A 23,266-nucleotide genomic window follows, 5' to 3' on the forward strand; every position below is an offset into this window, starting at 1 on the left:
GAAGGCAGCTGTGAAAATTATTGAATTTTAACAAAAATAACATAAAGTTACAATAAGAAAATGGTTATATAACAGTTTCTAATCTCCTCACTCATTTTCATTTATTAAGATGTAAAAGTTTTGCTGTCTTACATTGCAAATGATACAGTAATCTGGACTTTTATAAATGATGTAAAACATGTTGGGTGAATAAGAAAACAGCAGCTGGTTAGTCTAGCTGTGGATTACATGGTTAAACATAATAAACCATTGTGAGGTGTCATACATATTCCCGTTGCAACAGGTTTTTTTCTTTGTTTAGGAATGAGTCAAAATACCGAATGGAAATATGTTTCTGTGTGAGGTTGGTACGAATAATTTACGATCTCGCTGTTGAAAGCTTCCTGAATGGCTTCAGTAAAAAGAAAACAGAGTTTACCCCATGAAGCAACACTAAAGTTCCCCGCTTCTCGCTCCTGCTGGTTGAAATCAGAATTACAACTGTCACGAACAACCTTGCCACAGCCTAAAGCTTGGTTTATGCTTGAAGCGTCCGCGAGGTCCGCACGGCTCCGCGTGGAAAAGTTGCGTCATTTTAACAACCACGCCCCTCCACCGCGTCTCCGCACGGCCCAAGATTTCAGCAACGCGCACCTCGGAAAATTTCTAACCACGCGGACGGACGGATGGACGCGGAAAAACATGGCGGACCGGCAAGAGCTAGTATGGCAGAGGTTCGTAAATACAGACATTTGTATGATTCAGCTCTCAGAGATCACCGGGATCAACATGTTGTTAATAATTCTTGGAGAGAAAAAGCTCGCACTGTCGGAAAAGACGAGGACGCTGTTAAAAATGCTGAAATGCCATGTTGTAAACAGTAATTTTTACTTCTACTATGGTGTAGTGTTGGATGCATGCTGTAGAGATCCATGCTGCCCCCTACAGTTTGGGAGAATATTGGCTCACCGCAGAGACGAGCCGCACGAACCATAAACACTGCGAGTTGTGAAGCGCGTTCCATCCGCGAGCCGCATCACCGCGCGGAAAGTGAATGCGTCAAGCATAAACCAAGCTTAATGCAGCTAGCGCTAACAACAAGCTAATGCTAACACCAGCCAGCTGATACTACAATAAGCCACAAAGTACAAGATCCGCACTGTCCAGAAACAACAAAGCCAGGTCACCATCAGCCTGTGATTCGGTAGCCTCCTTTAGCTCCTCAAAATGTCCAAAGACACTTCTCTCTTACGTTTACTTCCATGCTCCACCATGATGTCATGATAAAGGCAAACTTTTTTATTGAATGGTCAGCAAACTGCAAATGCTAACTGCTAGCCTTTACTGTATATTAGCTAACGGCAGAGTAAGTTATTGCTGTAAAGCAGGTAGAGACTCCTACTAGTGTTCCTACCTGAACCACAAAACTATAAAGTGCATCTTTGGTCAGCAGACGGCTACAGAGTGCTGTCCAAAGTGAAGTTGCTCAAATTTCTGCCTCACAAATCACTGAAACCAGTTTGAAGGCAATAGATTAAATTGTTAAAGTATTTATTGTTGCTTTACGGGCTGATGAGCCAATGGCTAGTCTGAGGCCCTGTCCACACGTAGCCAGGGATCTGCCAAAACGTAGATGTTTTTCTACGTTTTGGCCTGTCGTCCACACGAAAACGGAGTTTTTTCACACGAAAACGGATCTTTTTAAAAACTCCGGCCAAAGTGAAGATCTGTGTTTTCTCCGTTTTGGGTGTCTGCGTGTGGACGGACAAAATCGGAGTTTTAAGGTCCGCAACGTCACTTTCCACGACAGAAAAATGCTGACATCACGTGTGCGACCTGTGTTTACACTAGCCGACAGCATGGATGCCCTCAGAGCTGCGCTCGCTTTATCAATTGTCCAAGCGCTTTTTGCTTGTTTGTTTTTGCAAGTGGAATTACTGCTCCTTGTGGAAGACCACAGACGAAGGACGAGGTTAAGAACGGGGGAAGTACTGCCGCCTACAGGTCTGGCATGTCCTTAACAACGTATTTATCCGGGTACGTGTGGACAGAGTTTTTTTTTTAAACGAGGTGGTGTGGATGCAAGTTTTTGGAGGGGCGGATATTCGTTTTTTAAAAAAACCGGCTACGTGTGGACTAGGCCTGAGTGTTGCTGTCTTTAAATTACTAACACTGTCCAGATTTATCAGCCGTTCGTAGGATTTTACTCTCTAAACCTTTAAACAGATTTCACTTTCGTATGATGTGGTTGTTTAATCAGAAATGTGAAGAAAATCCCACCAGGCTCAACCAGGAGTGCTACACGTCGCTGCTGATGGTGACATTTATGCTGTAAATGATCAGAATTGTACGCAGATGGAACTCACGATCGTGTTAATGAAACGATGTTCGCACAGACCGTTTGGAGGTTTGAGCAGTCTCAAGATGGCAGCAAAACACGTTGTTCTGTGCTAGCCAGCCTGGCCGTTAGCCACTCCTGTAGGATAAAAGCACTAAAAATGGAGATTTTGTCCACATGCTTGTGAATTAGATGTGCAAACATATCTATTTTAAAAATATCAAAGGGAAACAAAAAAATAAACTTTTGAGATAGTGTTTTGTTTGTTTGTTTGTTTTTGTTGAAAACAGTCAGTCGTCTGGCTCATGCCATGTTTTTGCTGCCTCCTTGGTGAGAGCTGCAGGAGGCCCAGCATACATGCTTGAGTGTTACGGGAGGCTCCTGCAGCTGTTGTCGGGCCCTCCAAGGTCCCGATCCTACCCTGCACGGCCTCGGCTGACAGCACAGTCAAGACGCTGTTCTCCAGCCCTCCTCCCCCTCTTTTCTTTTCCTCTTTAAGTCTCTTTTCACTCTTTTCTGCCTCCTTGGTCTCCCTCTGTTTCACGCTTTGTCTTCAAATAACACTGTGGGTGGTGGGGCGCTGGAATATGTGGGACTTCTCTGGGCCCCCCGTCAGGAATCCGTCTACCCCTGCGGTTTGGAAAATATTCCCTTAAATCAGCGACGGGATAGTTCCTGAGTGAGACAAGTCTTACTAATAATATAAGATAGATATTAATTAGTAATAACTGCAGGGGGGGGGGAGGGGAGAGCACGTGAGCAGTAAGGCGCAGCCCTCTGTTGGACACCTCCTCAGAACCCAGAGGATGCAAACGAGCCTCTTCAGAAGGTCATGAAACAAGTGCACCTCTGCTCCAACTGCAATGACATCACCAGGTTTATGATTGCACACAGATGTGTGTGTGTGTGTGTGTGTGTGTGTGTGTGGACTTTTTCCCCTTTTTTGTTCTTCTTACACAAAAACACAACCGCAGAGGCCATAAATAAAGCTGTTTTTGACATAGCAACGATATTTCAGTGTTACCAGCTTTTTACTCTATTGTGAAACTTGACCTCAAACAAATAAATAAGTGAGAAAAGAGAGGAAGGGCAGTGGCCTTCGTGTGTAACCTGAGGTGGACGGAGACCAAGGAGAAGCTGAAAAGCCCAGAAATATGAAAAGACGTAAAACTCAAGCGTGAGACCGACAGCTGCGAGGCAGGTGTCTAGTTGTGCTTTTACATGAAGAAGTGGGGTATTTGAGGGGGGGGGTGGGTAGAATAAAGGAGGGTGTGAGTGGGGGTAAAGATGGAGTGGATATTAATTTGTCTCTAGCACCAGGGCCCTCTCACCCTGTCGACCACACGGAGGGCTGGAATGCATGGAGAATAGCAGCGATGGTGTGGCCCAGACAAAAAACACATTGTGCTGGTGGGTCATGGATGGCGTGAGTTGCCACTCCCACGGGTCACGACAGACGTCTGCATGGCAACCGAATGTGGAGGAGATTACGAGCCGATGACCCGCGGTGGCCGCTCGCTCGGCCGTCAGACAAAAAACACAGGATGTTAAAGTAAATGATGATGATGAGGAGATGGAGGATTCCGCTGATGATGATGTTTATTTCCAGTGTGTGTGTGTGTGTGTGTGTGTGTGTCATGTCTGAGGCTGGAAGTGATCAGAATCTGTGGCCGACCCCTCCTCAGATTTTTTGGACATGAGTCTTGCCTCACACACCCTGTTCAGTTCCCTCAGACTCGGCGGCGCTTTAGTCACAAATCTGATTTCAGCCCAGCGCTGTGTGAAGGTTCTGGAGGGGAAATAACAGAAACACGCCTAAATCTGTGAAAACGCAAATAAAAATAAAGGAAATTCAGGCAAAAGATTTCATTTGTTGAGGTTGACTGATTTGTGATTTACAGTGCAGATGCAGACCTGTGGCCCCCCGGGTGGCTGATCCGTTTAGTTTGGGTCCATAAATGTTATTTTATTACTTGTTTGCATCACAATCTGATGGAATACAGGAACAGCTGTAACCAGTCAGGACCCCACCCTGACACGCGTGCTGCTTCGGCGTTTTCAGATGTCTCTTTGGCTGCTGAAGTAGAATTAGAAGCGTTTGTCTGGTTTTCCATCATGCTGGAGATGACACTGTTCACCACCTAGATGCTGTTGGATGGTTACAGGAGTTCCTCTGGGAGGATGTCTAGGTACCATTCTTCATTCATACGCGCTCTCGGGCTAAGCTGTGAGTGGGTCCACCTGTTGCTAAGAGTCAGGAATAGTCTCAGGATGCTTTACACAGGATGAGGACACAAGACTGGTGGGAGCGCTCACCTTTTCTTCTCCAGATAATTATTTTTTCCAAATGCTCCAAACAGTCAGAAAGGGCATTTATGAGAGAAAATGACTTCCCCCAGTCCTTTAGCAGAATATCAGTCTGCACCTGGTGGTTTTCCAGGTGAGAAGTGGCTTCTTTGCTGCCCTTCTTGACACCAGGCCACCATCAAAAGTCTTCTCACTGACTTGACCAATTCCTACATCCCAGTGCTTCCACAGTCGGGATATAATTTCTGAGGGACAATCGACAGCTTACGGTGCTCCAGGACGACCTGTCTGATTACCCACCGCTCAGAAATAAAATCTCAAATCAGGTCAAGTGTTCCAGGAGCCTCTCCACCACCTGTTGCCCACAGAAAACAAACCATCTTTTGCTCAGTGACAATACAGTGAGGGAAGGAGCAGGAGGAGGGAGGGGGCTCCTTCTTCTCTCCTTTCTCTCGCTGTCTTTGCTGGACGAGATCCAAACTCACGGCTCAAATGTGAGCGTCCCGGCGAGGAGCCGAGGAGAACAGTGCAGGGCAGCACACAGGCCTCCATAATCTCATTACATGCTTTATTTGCTGCAATTTGTTTCTCAATCAGTCTGGTTGAGAAAGAGAGCCCTCCTCCGAGAGGGGGGGCATCATTTACACCTCCATGTGTCAGCGCCCTGATAGCAGCCATGTTCCTACCCAACATCTACTGAGGTTTTAAATTCAGTCATAATCCCTCAGGAGTCTTGGCGAACCATGGACCATCATTTTTAAATTATCTGAAACAGACTTGTCTTATTGTTGATTCTGTGCAGTCAGACGGATCCCAGATCGGCTCTGTTGCTTTGCTCTGTGCAGAAACGCAGTCCGGTGTGGTAAAAATGCCCTCATCTGTTGACAGCCGTGCTTGTATAAAGTCTTGATTCATGGCGCACATGTGTGACGGAAGTCTGCCGATTCCCTAAAAATGCACGTCTTCCGTGAAACCTTTAGCAGATCCAACTGTGGCTTCCATGTGCTGTTAGCTGCTCGTGTGCACGCCCAGAAACAAGCGTCGAGCTCAAAACGAAGGTTTCACTCAGAGCTCACTTCACGTTGGGCTCGGCATCCGGCAGGGATCAGGAGGGAGATGCTGCTATCCGCATTAGCATCCTGCACAGTCTGGAGTTGGATGTGTTGTTGTGATGGTCACGTGTGAGTGGGAATGAAGCTTCGTCCTTTTTCAGATTAACCAGAAACCCTCAGAACACAAATAAAGTGGTTTCTGGAGTAATTTAAGCAGATCTGCTGATAAACGTTTCTAAAAGTGAGTTCTTTACTCTTAGAACAACTCCCATTCATCCATTTCACAGGATTTCACACATACAAACACGCACATGTACAAACCTTTAAATTAGGGTTAAAGCAGGTTGTCAGTGTTTTAACTGTGTTGGTTAAAAAAAACGAGATTGCGGATACAAGCGGCCGAAATGAGTTTCCTCCACAGGGCGGCTGGGTGGGATCTCCCTTAGAGATAGGGGGAGAAGCTCAGTCATCCGGGAGGGGCTCGGAGTAGACCCGCTGCTCCTCCACATCGAGAGGAGCCAGTTGAGGTAGCTTGGGCATCTGGTCAGGATGCCTCCTGGACGCCTCCCTGGTGAGGTTTTCCGGGCATGTCCAACAGGGAGGAGGCCTAAAGGTAGACCCAGGACATGGTGGAGGGACTAAGTCTCTCACCTGGCCAGGGAACGCCTTGGGATTCCCCCGGAGGAGCTGGCCCAAGTGGCTGGGGAGGGGGAAGTCTGGGCTTAGGCTGCTGCTCCCGCGACCCGACTCCGGATAAGCAGCTGAAAATGGATGGACGGATGATTAAAGAAACACCATGAGAAATTTTTTTCCTAATTTTAAAACATAAAAATAGAAGCAAATCTCCTAAAGTGAAAACTTACAAAAAAGGTTTTTGCTTTTTAGCTCAGAGTTCTCGTTATTCTAAAAATTTGGAAAAGAACAGATTTTTTTTTAAACTCCAGACGTCTCTTCCGTTTTGTTTCTCAAAAATGATAAATCGTCTTCCATGCTGCAGTTCTTTTTTTAAAACACAGCAGTTTTGTTTACCTGTTTTCCCGCTACGTTTCGTTTGCGGCTGCAAACTTCCTCAGGCTGACGCGGAGGAAGTTTGCAGCCGCAAACGAAACGTAGCGGGAAAACAGGTAAACAAAACTGCTGTGTTTTAAAAAAAGAACTACAGCATGAAATTAGAGATACGACACAGCAAGAACACACCTAAGATGATAAATCGTCTTTTTTCAACTCATTCGCTGCCAGCGTTTCTCACCGTTTTTACAGTTTTTTTAAGAGTCTCCGAACGTTGCACGCTAGGATGATGTCGACGCCAAAACAACCAAAACAAAGTGGAGACTCACGTCTTACATCAGGAAGAATCCGTTATTTATATATTCAAAAATACTAAAATTTAAAGATTTACATCAACTATACAGTACACAGCAACGTTCATGTAGAAAGTGCATAGGAAATTAATACCAAAGAAATTATTAATGCTATTTATAAAACCAGATAACGTATATAATTTCAGATACAAACTTAACTTTAGGCGTACATATTTTAGAGCAACATTAAAGTCATTTTGTGTATCTGTTACGGGTGTAAGAGTTTGGCATGAGCTAAGTGGGGATCTAAAGCAAAGTCCCTCATTGCATAATTTTAAAGAGAAGTATAAAAAATTATGCTAATTAATTACATGGAGGAGGAGGAACAGTGGTAAGGGTGTTGCATTTGATTGTAATTGTCTGTTGTTGGTGAACTGGGAGTTGTGAATATTGGGGGGGGGGGGGGGGCACATAGAAAAATGTCAATTTTGTTTGTGTGATTGAGGATAAAACATGGTATAAGAAAATGGCTATGACGCTCAGTGTAGGGAAAATAATTTTTTGTTTTTATCTTCCTTGAAATTTGATTTGGGGGGGATTACATAATCTACCAGAGCTTCTTTTCCCTTGAACATGTTCTACATATATATACGCATATACATATGTATGGGTTTCTTTTTGAGTACTTTTTGAATACTTTAATGTGTCTATTCATTTACATGTTCAATAAAGAAAGAAATGAGAATGAAAAAAATAAAGAATCCGCGCGTTTGGAGCGTTATCCGTTCTTCCATAATCCGTTGTTGAATTGTGATCGGCAGAAGCTTTTCCGGTTCGCGCCTCACTTTTTTTTACAGCAGGGGCCCAAAACGATCTCCTAACACATGGATGTTCTGCTTACTGATCACATGACGTGTGACGTATGCGGATGAAGATCGGCTTTAGAGCGGAGATGTTTGTTCTCACGGTGCGGGGGCTCGTCCGACGCCCACACAGTAAAAACCTGCAAATGACGACTTCAGTCGTCAATGGCAGTGAATGAGTTAAAAGGTCCTGTAACAGTTGCGGCTCTAAAACGTTTTAATCCGACGGAAGGTTGCAGACCACTGCTCTAGGCGATCTACTATCTCTCCATCTCTGTACACCCCCCCGGTGTAATCTGAGTGGAACACTGGGGCACACTCCAAAGGCTCCAGATTATATCATTGTGATTTTTAGTCACAGAAATGCCAACGTTCCACCTTCATAGTGGTGCTACCCAAAGCCACTGGTGAAAAAGGGCAGAAGTGCTATGAAAGGTTTACTCCTCGTAGACCCTTGAACCGAGGGGTGACCTGCTCCCTGAGCGATCCAGATGAGTGTCCTCTGTAAAAGTGGAAAAATATCCAAGTGTCACTTTAAACCAGAGTTTGTTGGAATGAAGCATCAGGAAACACGGCGTGGAGGCGGGGAACAGCACGCTGCCTTTCAGACCGAAGGTTTCTGCGGCGTCATAACATCTGCGGTTCTGTAACGTAGGAGTGATCTTTGCTGCTCTGAATTCTCTCTGGAAGCAGCTTGAAAAACAACAGTTAGTTTAGAGGGCCGTACGGTACTTTGATAGAGGGGGCAAAGGTCCTCCTCTCAGTTACCGACTCCTCTGCGAGCTGAAAGGCGGGAAACAAAGCGCCGTAGTAACTACATCTACTTAGAACACGCAGAGCGCATTTCAGCTCAGCATTACAAGACCGCTTCCACTTCTTCTGCTTGTGACGCACTCACAAAGAGAACATTTGTCCTCGCCGTAGGGGACTGCCTAGGCCTAAATAGGCATCCCGGGGCTCTCTCAGCAGGGCCCGGAGCTGCGTCTCAGGGGTACACTAATGGGAAACGAGAGGCTATCAAAGGGAAGTATCAGGATGGCATCGAGGGGGGGTTATGAGAAAACAAAGCATCCTTTCCACCGACCCCACTTCCATCATTTACATGGTAATCAGGTCCGGCTCGGGTGGACTCCTCTGTTCATCTAATTTCTGTTACTTTCTCTGTTCACCGACCAGAATATAAGACTCAGCGTTTCCTGGAGTGGGTTTTCTCTTCTTCTCCCCTCAGATAATTTTCACTCGTCTCCCGTTTTCCTCCATCTCTCCACCCGTTTGCGCCCGAGCCTTCCGCTCTTCTTCTGGTGCGTTTTGTCCTGCGGTGGTGTTCCCTAGGCAACCTCGGTGAAAACAGAATCCGCAGAGGAACAAAGATCTGCTCACGTCAGAGACGTTTGTTCATATTCAGGGCTGCCGAAATCTTCTGATCCACCTACTACACCACCCTATCCATCCACCACGAAACAGCTCTATCTCCATGTATGACACAAAGCTGCACCATCGAACGTCGATTCAAATTTCAGTTACATCCCACGTGAAAGTCTGTGCTTCCAAAGAGGCTCTTCGCCTCTTTTATAGCAGCGTTCTCCATGTTTGTTCATGTGAGAGATCGGTCGCACAGATTATCAGTGTAGTCAGTGTCTGCATGCTACTAAAGTAAAGCTGATTTTTTAAAAGTTTACCCAATTGTAGCCAAAGGGCTAATTGGTACCCCTGCCTCAGTTACATAAAAAAAACATAAAAAGCAGTACAGTAGGGAGAAACACACACACACACACACACACACACACACACACACACACACACACACACACACACACACATTGCATTTAACAGCGTCCCTGAGGCACAGAGTCCAATGCTTGCACAGTGGCACAGTTGGTAGCATCGATGTGAGGGTCACAGGTTAGAAACCCAGCTGCAGCGTTTCTGCACAGAGCTAGCACAGAGCTAGCACAGAGCTAGCATGCTGTTCTCATGCATGAGAGGGTTTTCCAGTTTTCCTCCCGCAGACCAAAAACATGCAAGTCAGGGTCATTTACTGCCTTGCTCTTTCCACCAATGTGAGTTTTAAGATATTTTGGAATAAAATAAAGAATATTATGTATTTGTTCATATCTGAGATGTGGACCCCCAAACACACACACACACACACACACACACACACACACACACACTACCACGAAAAGGGTCCCCTGCACAGCACTTCATGGATGGCTAATTTTCCTTTCCTGACCTCCCCTTTGTGTGGCACTGACCCGTTTCACCTCCCCCCTCTCACTCGATCACACACACACACACACACACACACACACACACACACACACACACACACACACACACACACATGCACGCGCATGCACACACACACACACACACACACACACACACACACACACACACACACACACAAATCCAATCCTTCAAACAGGAGTGGTTAACCAAAGCAGGAGAATATTTAAAGAGGTTTAGTGAGGAGTTCAGACATCTAGGAGGAACTGGCAGTGGAGCTCCTCCACTAAGGAGGTTCAGGCACTTGGTAAGAATGCCTTCTAGAGGAGGAGTTTCAGGTGTGCCCTGCCAGCAGGAGGCCCCTGGGTCGACCCACGACATGCTGGAGAGGCTCATGTCATCTCCACGAGGGAGAGACACGAACAGACGGAGACAATTTGCCCTCAGACTTCTCCATCTCCGTCTCTCACTCGATCACACACACACACACACACACACACACACACACACACACACACACACACACACACACACACACACACACACACACACACACACACACACACACACACACACACACACACACACACACACAGGCTTGTGTTGGTCCTCCCAGGGGTCTTGGAGGGATCCTGGGGTTAGTTTTTTTTAGGAGGCTGGGGTGGTGAGGTGACAAGTGAGGTTAGATTTAGATCGAGGTGGAGTGTGTGTGTGTGTGTGTGTGTGTGTGTGTGTGTGTGTGTGTGTGTGTGTGTGTGAGTGAGTGAGTGTGCCCGCCATTCCCACAGTCCGACAACAAGTGAGTGGATAGGCAGCAGCTGCACAACCAGCACACAGCATAATTATTACATTGCAGCAAAACTGAAACAAGAAACAAAATAACAATAAAACACATTTAAAATGTTTCAGTGATACAAAACATTTTAGTTTGAGAAACTGATTTTTTAAATTAGTTTTCTGAGGGTTTTTTTTATTGTCATGAAAATAAACAAATAGAAACTCAGTTACATAATGTTGGGAGAATTATTATAATGTGTTAAATATTCTCCATTTTTAATAAAAAACTTTAAAAAAACGTGGGAGTAAAATCTGCCTTTTTTTAATTAGATGTGACATTTAGAGTATTTTTTTTAATTATTGTAGTCATTTTAACGTGGATTTGTCCCATGTCTGTAAATTATAGAAGAAACATGAATGGATGTAAAATGCTAAATGTCAAACAACTGTTCCAATTTAATATGAATAAGTTTAAAATAAAATAAAATGTCTGTTAATAATTCTGTCAACAAATTATGTGTGAAAGGGAAACATCTGAAAAAATGAAACTATTTAATTTTTAATTACTAAAACAAAACCAAAGATATTTAAGGAATATCTAGGAAGATCACAACATGCCCTACAGGTTATAAATTGTAAGTCGCTTTGGATAGAAGTGTCTGTCAAATAAATACACATAAACATAATATTTTGGTTCCATTTAGGGCCATGCTGTATCATTTTATCCATAATAATAATAATAATAATAATAATAATATAATAAAAATAATATGATGAAGAACAAGAGCTAATCTTAAAGAGCAAGTCACCCCCAAATCACTTTTTTTTGCTGATAAAATATATAAAGGAGTGTCTAATCGTGCTGCAGACACGTGTAGTCAATAGTTTTGCACTTTAGTGCATTTTAGTTAAAATTCAAATATTCTGCCTAAAACTGTCAGTGTTGCGTCGTCATCAGGGAAAAATTCTGCACTGTATTTGAATTTAAATCTACCACCGCTATTGGCTAAGAGGTATGCTATGATGTCATCTGGTATATAATGATGTCATAATGCCATTGTGAGTGTGTATTTGTTAGCGGCTCCGCCCTCTTAGTCTGCCAAGCAACAGCATTTGTTGCATTTTTCAAACATGAAGTGGGAGTGAAGAAAGTTTATTGTAGGGGGTGACTTGCTCTTTAAAGAGCACCCCCTACAAGAAGCATACTAACCCTAACCCTAACCCTTGCTCTTTAATAATAAATAAACAATATTGGTATAAATTAGTAGGTCATTAGTGCTAATATAAAAGTGTCAAACAGGGATAAAAATCTGCGTTTTGTTCCGGACGTTCCGATTCAAACTGGAATCCTGCAGAAAACTGTTTTTGCTGTAGAATCAGTCGCAGATCAGATGTTTGGGTTTATTATTATTGCTGATGTTCCTTATTTAACACAGAGTTTATTCTGAGGATAACCCTGAAGCTCGGCCTCGTCATTTGGCTCTGCTAGACTTGTTTTTGAGTGCGTTTGTTCATCAGTAATGTAAAATTATTAATTAAAATAATAATGTAACAATTTCAATTCATGCTGACGTTTTTAATAGAACTTATAATCATTTTTCTTCCTGCAGACTGCGACTCGTACTGCAAAGCCTCCAAAGGCAAACTGAAAATCAACATGAAGAAGTACTGCAAGAAGGATTACGGTGAGTCAGCGAACAGCACACTGCTCACAGGGTCTGTAGGACACATAATAAAAGATGGCTACTGTGCTGTTTTACTGGCGTACGCATAGAAACACACCAGCTCCACGGCTGTTTCAGGATAAAGACCAAAAGATGAAAGAGGACGAGACATCTCGGGGGAATCAGAGGTGAGAAGGTTTGTCTCTGAGGACGTTAGAGAGCTGAGAAAGTGGAGGATCCTCATTAACCCCCCCCCCCAGTCAGAGCATCAGGGCTGCATTCCTGCGACCATCAGTCTGCCGCGCCATTCAAGGTGTGGTTAAGAAGTATGACCCCTGCTCCCCCCAAACCGGGCCGTCCTGCAGCATGCTTCAGGAGCTTGACAGAGAGGTCCGGCCTTTGTTCTGCAGGGATTTGGAGGAGTTAGGGGTCAGCTTATCGACACCTTCTCTTCAGCCCGCCTCCCTGGTGGTGTCATGAGGAAAAAACTGTCCCGGCTGGGTTCTTGGGTCAGTGGAGCAGCTTTGGGGCCGTTTTCACATTTTTGTAGCCTTTGATGATTCTGAATGATGTCAGCAAAGAAAAAAAGCACCTTTAACACAAAATTTAAACAATCCCAGTTGGAGGCATCGTCATCAGGATCACTGAGTGATCCTCACCTCTGAGAAGACAAGCCCACCACAGGGGCTCCAGTGTGTGTGTGTGTGTGTGTGTGTGTGTGTGTGAGTGTGTGTGTGTAAGGGGGGGTACCACAGCAATGAGATCAGGTGTAAAATTAAACGGAAGCTCTTCTGTAGAACAAACGTGTTACTGAGTAGATGCAGATATGGTGTGGACCTTAGGACGTTCGCAGGTCCCAGGACATCATCAGACATCTGATGTCCGGCCACAGAGGACAAAGCATCAGACTTCTGACTAAACGGCCTCAAGAAAAACATTCTCAGAGATAAACTGGCTCCTTAGAGCGAAGCCTCCTGCAGGTTGGGCCAAGAAACAAATTTAGCTAACACTAACCCCGGTTTCACACTGCAAGCATCAGCGGAGCGGAACAGCAGCGGAGCGGCTCACTCGCAAACTTCAAAGCGGTCCTTTTCACACCGGGAGAGTCTTGGCCGCGGCACGGCTTCCTCGCGGCGCCTCGCTGTACCCGCGAGATTCTAAAATCCCTCGAGACTTCCGACACCTTCCTCATCGAGAGATCACAACCCCCGCGAGGAATCACACCGTTGCACTTCTCGAAAGAAACTGGTGGTAAACAAAGCCGTTTGGTCACACGGGCTGACGTAAGTATATATATGACATCGCAACGTTGCATTTTATTTAGAAAATAACCGTGTGTGGTTTCCTGTCTCGCACTATGTGAACTGCGGAAATTGATGTGTCCCAGAAGCGGCTCGGGAAAAAAATAGAACTCGATCCCATCTTTAGCGGCGCGGCGCGGCATGCCGCTTCTGGGACGCGCCTGGAAATTGCCGCGTCGTGGCTGGTTTGAAACTCTCCATAGACTATAATTGGATTCTATTTGAAGCGGTGCCGCTTCGCTGCCGTTTCGTTCCGGGGTAAGAAACCGACCATCAAGTGTCAGAAAAACAGGAGTCCGTGTAATTAATGAATACAACAGTTTCATAGTTGTGTTTAAATCGTGTAACTGATGAGATCTACGCTGTACCAGTGACGATGACTCAGCGATTCACTGGAAAACCACTTCCCACTTGTCCACCTTCAGGCTGCCGTCCCAGAGCGAGGATGTGTCACACACTAGGTTATTAAAGGTGCATCATGTAGAAATAATGTGCTATGACATCTTGTGGCAAGATTTGGTTACTGAAACCACTTTAAACAACTCTGGAGTTGTTTGCCGGCCGTCGTCAAATTACAAATGTCAGCGCTGCAGGAGTCTCGGCAACCCCACACTCACAGATGGAAAACAGTAGCTTCGCCCCTCCTTCCTTTGTTTTGAAAGGAGAAACACTAACAATCCTAGTCAGCTGGATATGAAGTATGGTTCAGTACCACCTTCCTTCCAAAATGACTGAAACATTAGACTCTTTTGGGATTTCCTCACTATAATCTTACATACTGCACCTTTAAGGCTGATCAAAAGTCAAACACAGCACAAGTCTCGTGAATGTGGCTCTGTAGAGTCCAAACAGTGACAGCTGCTGGATATAAGAGCTGCAGAGGTCACCGTCAGGTCCCACTGGATCAGCCCCGCAACACCAAGGCCCAAAGAAAACCACCCGCTCACACCCACTTTAAATTAATGTGCAATAGAAAATTTTCATTTGGCCTTTTTTATTTGTTGGAGGCAATAAGAGTTATAATTTATTGTAAATTAATAATGTAGAAATAAAAATATTAAGGGAATGTTAATGTAAGATACCGTTGTTTACTTTTCCAAACATCTCCAAGTACCGTAATTTCCGGACTATAGAGCGCACCTCAATATAAGCCGCACCAAAAAAAAAAAAAAGGTTTTCTACACACACACACACACACGCCGCACTCAAATACAAGCCGCGGCGCAGCAGCCACATGCAGGTCTCCGGCGCACAGCGCATGTACGGCCGTAACATAAGATAATTAGACAGAAAGATGCTACACGGACGTTTTTCGTTGTTGTTTTAATTCAACAAAATGAATTTTAAACACGGGTGAACGTGCCTGCAAGTTTAGAAAAGAAAACAGCGCTGATAGCGTTCATATTTCTGGATGGTTATAACATAAAAGCAGCACTCACGCGTTATTATTACCGGTAATTTGCATGTTTAGAAGAAAAGAACAGCGCTGACACAGCATTAATAAGCCCTGGATGGTTAGAAAATAAAAACTGCACACTAAACATGCCTGGTTAGTAAATAAAACACACTTGCCTACCAGAAGAAGTCATTCGCTCTCATCTTCCTCTTGCGCACTAAAGCCATTAAAGTCCTCTTCTTCAGTGTCGGAGTTGAACAGCCTCAGAAGAGCTTCGTCACATACCTTTTCTGTGGCGATGTCAGAGTCGCTGTCCGTGTTGCTGTCGTCATCCCCGGGTGAAGCTGGCTTGAATGAGTTCTTCCCGCTGCCGTCTCCAGCGCCGAACCATGGATTCATTCATGCCAAGCTTACGTGCGGTAGCACTGTTTCCCCTCCTCTACTGCCAGATCGATGGCCTTCAACTTAAATGCGGCATCATATGAACTCATACGTGTAGTTACCATGATGAGGGGGTGTGGATTTGAAAAACATTCTTCGTGGTGCTGGCTGCTTGCATGCGCTAAATTAAAATGAGCACTTTCTTCCATTTCCACTTTTGACTTCCACCTGTTTCACTTTCTGCTAAAGCGCCCCCTAGTGGCAGGTGAAGGAACATCTTCAGTAAAGCCGCATGGTTCAAAGCGTGGGGAAAAAGTAGCGGCTTATAGTCCGGAAAATACGGTAATTTTTTTCCCCAGACAAACCCACAGCTGGTGCTTTAGTTCATCTCAGATAATGGTGTTGGTTTGATCGGGTGATCCCCAGAAAATAACTGGTTTTCTTTAATAATCACCTGATAAATGAGAAGATCTTGACACAGATGATCAGATAATCTTTAACGGACAGGCACTGGTCCATGATGGACGATCCTTCAACAACCTTTTTTCCTCTATTCACCAATCCGGAACATGAAACTTCTTTAGGGTTGGTTCTTTGATGATGTTCTGGTGTGTACTCAGGCTCTGGATCAAGCACAGTCCTAAAATCAATCAAAGGAATCATAAAATAAACTCTCTCCTCAACAGGAAGCCAGAGGAGAGCGATGGGGTATCTTTATCTCAGAATGAAGCTAGAACCCAAAATGAAACAGGATCGGTTCAGGAGGAACGTTAGATCACCGCTTAGAAAACACCAAACCAGCAATTTACAGTAAAAACAGAACTACCACTAATAAAGCTGAGATGTTCAGTCCCCCCACCCCACCCTGCTGGAGGTGAAACCATCGACCCGTCACAAGCTGGTCCTCTTCAAGAAGCTGCATCCTAGGAACGGGAGAACCTTAATGGAACTTAATAGAGACCCAGTCAATACAAGAGGCCCTGGTGCATGCTGGGAAGGGATCGAGGAGAGGGCCACATTAGTCAATTCCTCTAAAAGCCCCCCCACCTCCTAATCAGATTACAGATCCTACACTGCTGTGTCAGTAGGAACGGACAAAGTGCTTGTGTGCCTGGACCACAGAGCTGTTTTCATCATTAACACATGAAGACAGCACAGCGTCCATGTTTCAGGGAGCTGAAATTATCTGGTCACTTCACGAGAAGAAGAACGAGCCGAGTTTGTTTAGATTGGCAACATCTTAAATATGTCCTCCTGTTTATTTGGTTGCCATGAGAGCAACTAACCCTAACCGCAGCAGTTCCACAGCATCAGGGTGGACAGGAAGAGCCGTTCACACGACATGGTTGTTGGAACCAGGATGGCTGAACCAGAACCATCATAGGGTTCACAGAGACTGGTCAAACTGGTTCTGGATAATAACCTCTGGTTCCTACCAAGGTCTGCAGAAGCACACCAGCTGCTCCAGGTGGACTCCAGCAGCAGAAGACCGCACCAGGTCTCTTGTCTGAACAGGAGACTGAGGATCACCAGAACTGGACCAGAAGAGACTGGAAAACCTTTCCTGGTCTGATGGGTCTGGATTTCAGCTGCAACATTCAGATGGTCGGCTCAGAATTTAGTGTCACCAACATGAAAGCATGGATCCACCCTGCCTTGATCAGTGCTTCAGGCTGCTGCTGCTGGAGATGTTCTTGTCCCACTCCGGACCCTTCAGTCCCATCTGAGCCTGGTGGAACCACCACAGCCTACCTGCATGGCATGTCCATCCCTTCAGGACCACATGGACCCATCTTCTGGTGGCTTCCTCCAGCAGGATCATGCACCAGTAGCTATCAGGATGTGATGGAGTACGGATACATATCTGCAGGTTTAAGGGAGCCAAATTTAAGACTTTTTAAGACCTTTTTTAAGGCCACTTTGACCAAATTTAAGCTATTTTTAAAATTAAATTTAAGCTATAATTTCCAGCTATTGCCTGGAACCGGTGCTAACCACATCGTGAACGTGGGATTAGCCATCCAGTTACCATTAATGTTGCACTTCCCCATGGCGCAAGCGCCCACTAGCATGCTCCTCTAAAAATAGCCCCCTTTCACAACCAACCGTATGTGTACAGTTCCGCTTACGCCAACATCGTACACAAAAAATCCTGAACTAACTAGAAATTCACGAAAATTTTATAGAAATAAAATAATCTTGTTTATTGGGTCTTTGGTAATTTAAGACATTTGGAAACTGTATTTAAGGATTATTTGTCATTTTTAAAGATTTTTAAGGCCTTAAATTTGGAAAAACAAATTTAAGACTTTTTAAGACTTTTTAAGGACCCGCGGATACCCTGATACAACAGCAAGAAAATACCTTTTCAATACTTTGTTTCAGAACCTCTAACTGGTAACACAGTCAGAAACTGGTCTCCTGTAGATTCAAATCAATGCTACCGGTGAATGTTGTTGCCTGTGGAGCAGAAAGCGTGCAACCTCGGCGAGACTCCTCAGACTTTGATGCTCCTTTATTTAATTCCATCGAGCGAATGAAATGCTGATTGTAGTTTCCTGGGTCTGCTTGGCGTCCTGCGCCTGCCGACGATGTCATCGGCAATACCTTCGGCCAAAATAGATAGCGTCTCTTTTTCAATTCTGATCTTTCAAATAGGTTTTGGAAAGAGTTTAGCAGTTTTGTTGTTGAATTCTTTGTCTAAATGTTTTTGAACGTGATAACGTAACTTCTGTAAACGCCCAGCCAATCGTCTTGTGTGATGTCATCAACAGGCACAGGACCCAGAGTCAGCTACAAGGAGACATGGCGTCTAATATGACACCCCCAAAGACCTGCGCCCTATGTACTTTAGGCATGAATTTTACGGTTATATGTTACAAAGCCGCCAATGTTTTTCTTCAACTAGACATCCTTTTATCAACTTTCAATAACGTCTCGATGGATATTTCCTGAAATTACCGGTGTCGGTACAAGATCTGCTCGGGTGCAAGATCGGCTCGGGTCCGTCGACTGCCGATGACGTCTAAGTAGTTGATTGGCTGAACATGAACCTTACGGAATTACGTAATCACGTAACGTTGTTATCACGTGACGTTGGTCCAGGCAAATTTTTTCTATTGGAAAGATGGACAACTTTTACAAAGAAATCCATCATTACCTCTTTGAAAATACACTTTTAGCATAGAGCTGCAAGTATATTAGGGCTGAACGATTAACTGCATGTGCAATTAAATTGCGATGTGACAAAAGGAGATTTTCTAATGGCAAAGGCTGCAATTTGGCAGCGAGTGGTTAGCGCAATGCTAATATACATGGAAAAACCCATAGGAATGCTAATGCTAATATCGCCGATTACATTATTACAAATTATGAATTAGAAACGTGCCAAATGATTACATTTGGAGTCTAATAGAAAGTAAAACTACCATCAATCAAATAAGTACAGACAGGTATTTTAGTAAAGCCAGAAAACTTTTAACTCCAGAGTTTTGGCTAGCAGCTATGAGCGTAACTGAACTACGCATGGACAAGACGTCAAAAACTCAACACAAATACTTCAATAAACGCGACACACTTCTTTCCTGCAAATACAATTTCACAGGTGTTGCTAATACCTATGATACTTCAAGGGATGTGCTCAAAGAGGAGTTCAACATGAATCAAATATAGTGTTTTATTTTACAAATACCATTATAAACACAAACTTACGTCTTAAGAAACATTATTTTAATAACGAAACTGCTAAATTCTTTCCAACAGTATAGATGTGTAGTGTATTTTGTCCGAGTGGGTTTGCCGTACTTTGACGTCATCGGCAGTCGAAGGACCCCGAGCCGATCTTGCACCCGAGCAGATACTGTACCGACACCGGTAAAGATACACATATAAATATAATGATGGTAATGGTTCTCTAACATCCTCCTGCAGCTGTCCAGGTTCACATCCTGAAGACAGACAAGGCTGGCGAATGGTGGAAGTTTACCGTCAACATCATCTCCGTCTACAAGCAGGGCGAGAGCCGCATCCGCCGCGGGGACCAGTTCCTGTGGGTCCGCGCCAAAGACGTGGCGTGCAAGTGTCCCAAGATCAAGCCTGGGAAGAAGTACCTGCTTCTAGGGACCGACGAGGACTCCCCGGGTCAGAGCGGCGTGGTGGCTGACAAAGGCAGCCTGGTCATCCAGTGGAGGGACACGTGGGCGCGCAGGCTCAGGAAGTTCCAGCAGCGGGAGAAGAAAGGCAAGTGCAAGAAGCCATAGGTGGAGATACGTATAGAGGGGAAGCTGAGCAGATGGTCGGAGAACACAAGGTGACAGAGGACAAAGGACCACGGACAGAGAGGACACCGCTTTTGTCGCTGCTTTTGTTTAGAAGCATGAAGAGATTTAGAATGATTTGTATTTTCTAGTGAACTTTTGAAGGAGCTCACCTTGCAGATTTGGTTTTATGGTTTCTTTTACTTTGAGATTCGTCTCTCTTGTGGATTTGCCGAATTTGCACCTATTACCAGTATATAACATTATTTGTGTGATTATTTTTTATTTCCATATGAAACCTTGTATTGTATGCTCTAATTTTACGGACACTCTACGCTGGTGCAACAACGACAAACAGCCACGTGAATACAGCTGCAATATTTGCCTCTGCATGTACTTTAACTGAACTTAGAAGCTAACCTGTGAGGGAACGTCGTCGCTACTCTAACTGGGACTGGAGCCATCGTTGCGGCGCCACACGAAAGGATCCCGAGCTCTGGAGTTTGTGATTGTCCTCCAGCATTTTTCTTCACATTTGCATGAGGCAGAAGAGGAGCGACGACAAGAGAATGAACAGACTGGAGCTGAACACGTGGACACCCTCTATCTTCCACGAAAAAGGTGCAGTTTGAGTGTTTGTATACCAGTACACACTTTGTATTTGTTTGTGATCACTTTTATAAAATGCTGCTCAAATTCTACGGGGTGCATTTCTAACCACTGTTTTCATTTTCAGTATTTATGTTTTTTTTCTCCTCGTTGTCTCTATTCACAAACAAAATCTGTTTAAGGATGATTAAAGGCCAGTCCAAATTTAGATCTGTTTTCACTCAGCTCAAGTTGAGTAACATGGACAGCTCTGTGAACAACCTCAGGTTGGAGAAACAGCGATTCTGACTAAAATGATAAGCTAGCAGCTATTTTCAATGGGACTTAAATCAGAGTGGATCAAAACAACTAGTCTCAAAAATGCTTTGTGCAAACCCTGTATCAGTTACAGCTCCATCAATTTTAGATTGCATGTTTATTGATGTCAAACCCTTTAGTTTTTTTTTCTAAGTGCAGCAGCAGCTAGGGATTCTCCTTCCATGCACATAAGTCAGAACTGGCAGCAGCCTAACCCAGAAATTCCACTACCTCCGCTCCGCCTTCCGCAGCCGCTCGCGTCCTAACTCAATTTTTACTGGTACCCGCTCTACAACGGCTTTGCTCCGGTGCGGAGACCTGAGGTGCGCAAACAGGCATGCGTGGGATTTTCGAGATCTTGTCCTTTCACTGTGACCCGATTGATCATGAGCCCTGGCTATTTGTACAGGGGAGCTCTCTGTTTGGCTGACTGGTTAGCACACATGACTTTCACCCGGGAGTCTGGGGATCGAAGCTCAATCGGACCATTTTTGATCTCCGCCACAGAACTCTCTGAAGAACTCAGTATTGACGGCTTCAGCAATGCTATGCCACTCTGTGGATTTTCTCTTATTTGTTTTGCAAAAGCACTTCCTTTCATTTCTCCCCCTCACCCACAAGTACCTCAATTTCTGCTTCTGTGAAATTGCGCTTCCTTGATCTGCCTTGATCTGCGGTCGCCATGTCATTGGCGGAGCGCTGCGACAACCGACTTATGTATATGCATGAGATCCACAAGGCACTTTGCATTGACTATTTATGGCAGTAAGTGGGCGTGGTCAGGGCAGCATGTGACTAAAATGTAGCTGAGAAACATTCTCGTTAATCTCCGATTTATGAAGCGGAGATTGCGTGCAGCTGTGTGTACTCCATGTTTGATAGGTCACAAACCTGCTTGGTGTCGACACATTTTTTTTTGCTGAGCTTAAGTACGATTTTAGTAAGGATTCTACGAAATGTTTGATAAATGAGACCCCTGATCTTTTAGGCCCGTTGACTTGCATTCATTTTTTTTCATTCTTCCGGGGACCCATAAGCCGACCGGAAAGGGAGGATACTTAGGCTCCCCATTCACCTCAGATGTGTCCTGGCTTTGTCTGGAATAGCCGTTAGCTCATCAGTCCAGTCAGAAGTGATAGTGCGTGCCATTTATCCTCAGGAGTTGGAATTTTATAGTTTCAGTTCAGAATAATCAACTAGAACACCCCGACTTTAGAATCGAGAAGGCAAAGATTCCAGACCTGCTCCGACCAAAAGCAGGAAAACTCACAATAGCTGAACTAATGGAGCCCAGAACTCCAGACAAACTGTAGTGGTAGCAAAAGATTTTATTCTGGAGGTAGGTCTAGCCATGCTTCAGTGTAGCCTCAGCTCCACCATTGGCCAATCACAGCACTCTATATTTGTAGAGAGACAGGCTTAGAACCAGTGCTGAAACAGAAAAGAACTACAAAGATGGCATCAGCTCAGGAACAACGCTCATTTGAAACAGCTTTGGTATAATATTAGGGACGGGTACCGAATTCGGTAATTTTTAAGGTACCGACCGAATTCCACAGTACCGACCGAGCACCGATTCACTTCATTTGAAACGGTGCCTCGTTTCGGTACCCGTCCTTCACAACGAGAACTTGCCTAGACAGCTGCGCATGCGCAACAGCGTTATGTCATCGGTCGCTGCGAGCCAGTTGTAAACAGAGCAGCATGGTAGAAAGAACACACGCTAAAGCTTGGGTCCACTTCACTAAATGTGATGGGTAACTGGGTGATGATGAAACCAGCGACAACGATCTAAGTGAGACATCCTCATCTTAATCTGCTCTGGTAGATAAATAAAATGTTTAAGATAACGTTAGCTTGATTTGTTAGCTTCCGTTTCACTAATGGTGCGTTTGCTTTCTCCTCGGAACTCCGAAATTTTGACTAGAAGAATATAAACGCGCTCTAAAGTTTAGCTTCACTTTACTAAATGCGACGGGTGATTGGGTGAAGATGAAACCAGTGACAACGATCTAAGTGTGAGGCATCATCGTTTAAATCTGCTCCAGCAGCTAAAACTGTTTAAGATAACGCTAGCTTGATATGTTAGCTTCCATTGCTACCATTGTTATCAGCTAATGGTGCGTTCGCTTTCTCTTCTGAAATTCTAACTTCCCAGTAGGAAAAATCAAATGAAAAAAGACGGCAAAAGGAATGAAGATACACAGTAAATTTAGTTCACAGTAAAGATGTTTGCTTCAGTTTAATTATCAGCTTATAAAACTACAAGGACGATGTTAAAATACAAACAGTTGTATGTTATTTATCGTGATATTTATCAAATATTGTTATATATTGAGAAAAATATATATCTAATTATAAAAGAGAATTAAAATATTAAACACTCAAAAGTATCGAAAATTGGTACCGTTAAGTACCGGTATCGATTCGTAGGTACCGGGAATTAGTACCGGATCGATTCAAATGTCAAAGGTACCCATCCCTATAAATCATCATAGATTATCCAGACTTGAGCT

General features: G+C 44.4%; 1 protein-coding gene across 3 annotated transcripts in view; it reads left to right on the plus strand.

Moving 5' to 3' along the window:
• Nucleotides 1–23,266, plus strand: part of ntn1a (netrin 1a) — a 109,825-nt gene that overhangs the window by 84,736 nt on the left and 1,823 nt on the right. For 2 of the 3 annotated variants that reach the window (XM_015954455.3, XM_054751795.2), the window contains 2 exons: nt 12,457–12,531; nt 19,519–23,266. The exon at nt 19,519–23,266 is cut by the window's right edge and continues 1,823 nt beyond it. In XM_015954455.3, the coding sequence (XP_015809941.1) occupies nt 12,457–12,531; nt 19,519–19,847 (404 nt within the window). In that variant the 3' untranslated portion in view covers nt 19,848–23,266. Of the gene's footprint in view, nt 1–12,456; nt 12,532–12,620; nt 12,699–19,518 lie in introns of all 3 variants that reach the window. The other variant, XM_054751796.2, reaches the window with a different exon arrangement.

Source organism: Nothobranchius furzeri, chromosome 7 (assembly GCF_043380555.1).
Source record: "Nothobranchius furzeri strain GRZ-AD chromosome 7, NfurGRZ-RIMD1, whole genome shotgun sequence".
Classification (NCBI taxonomy): Eukaryota; Metazoa; Chordata; class Actinopteri; order Cyprinodontiformes; family Nothobranchiidae; genus Nothobranchius; species Nothobranchius furzeri.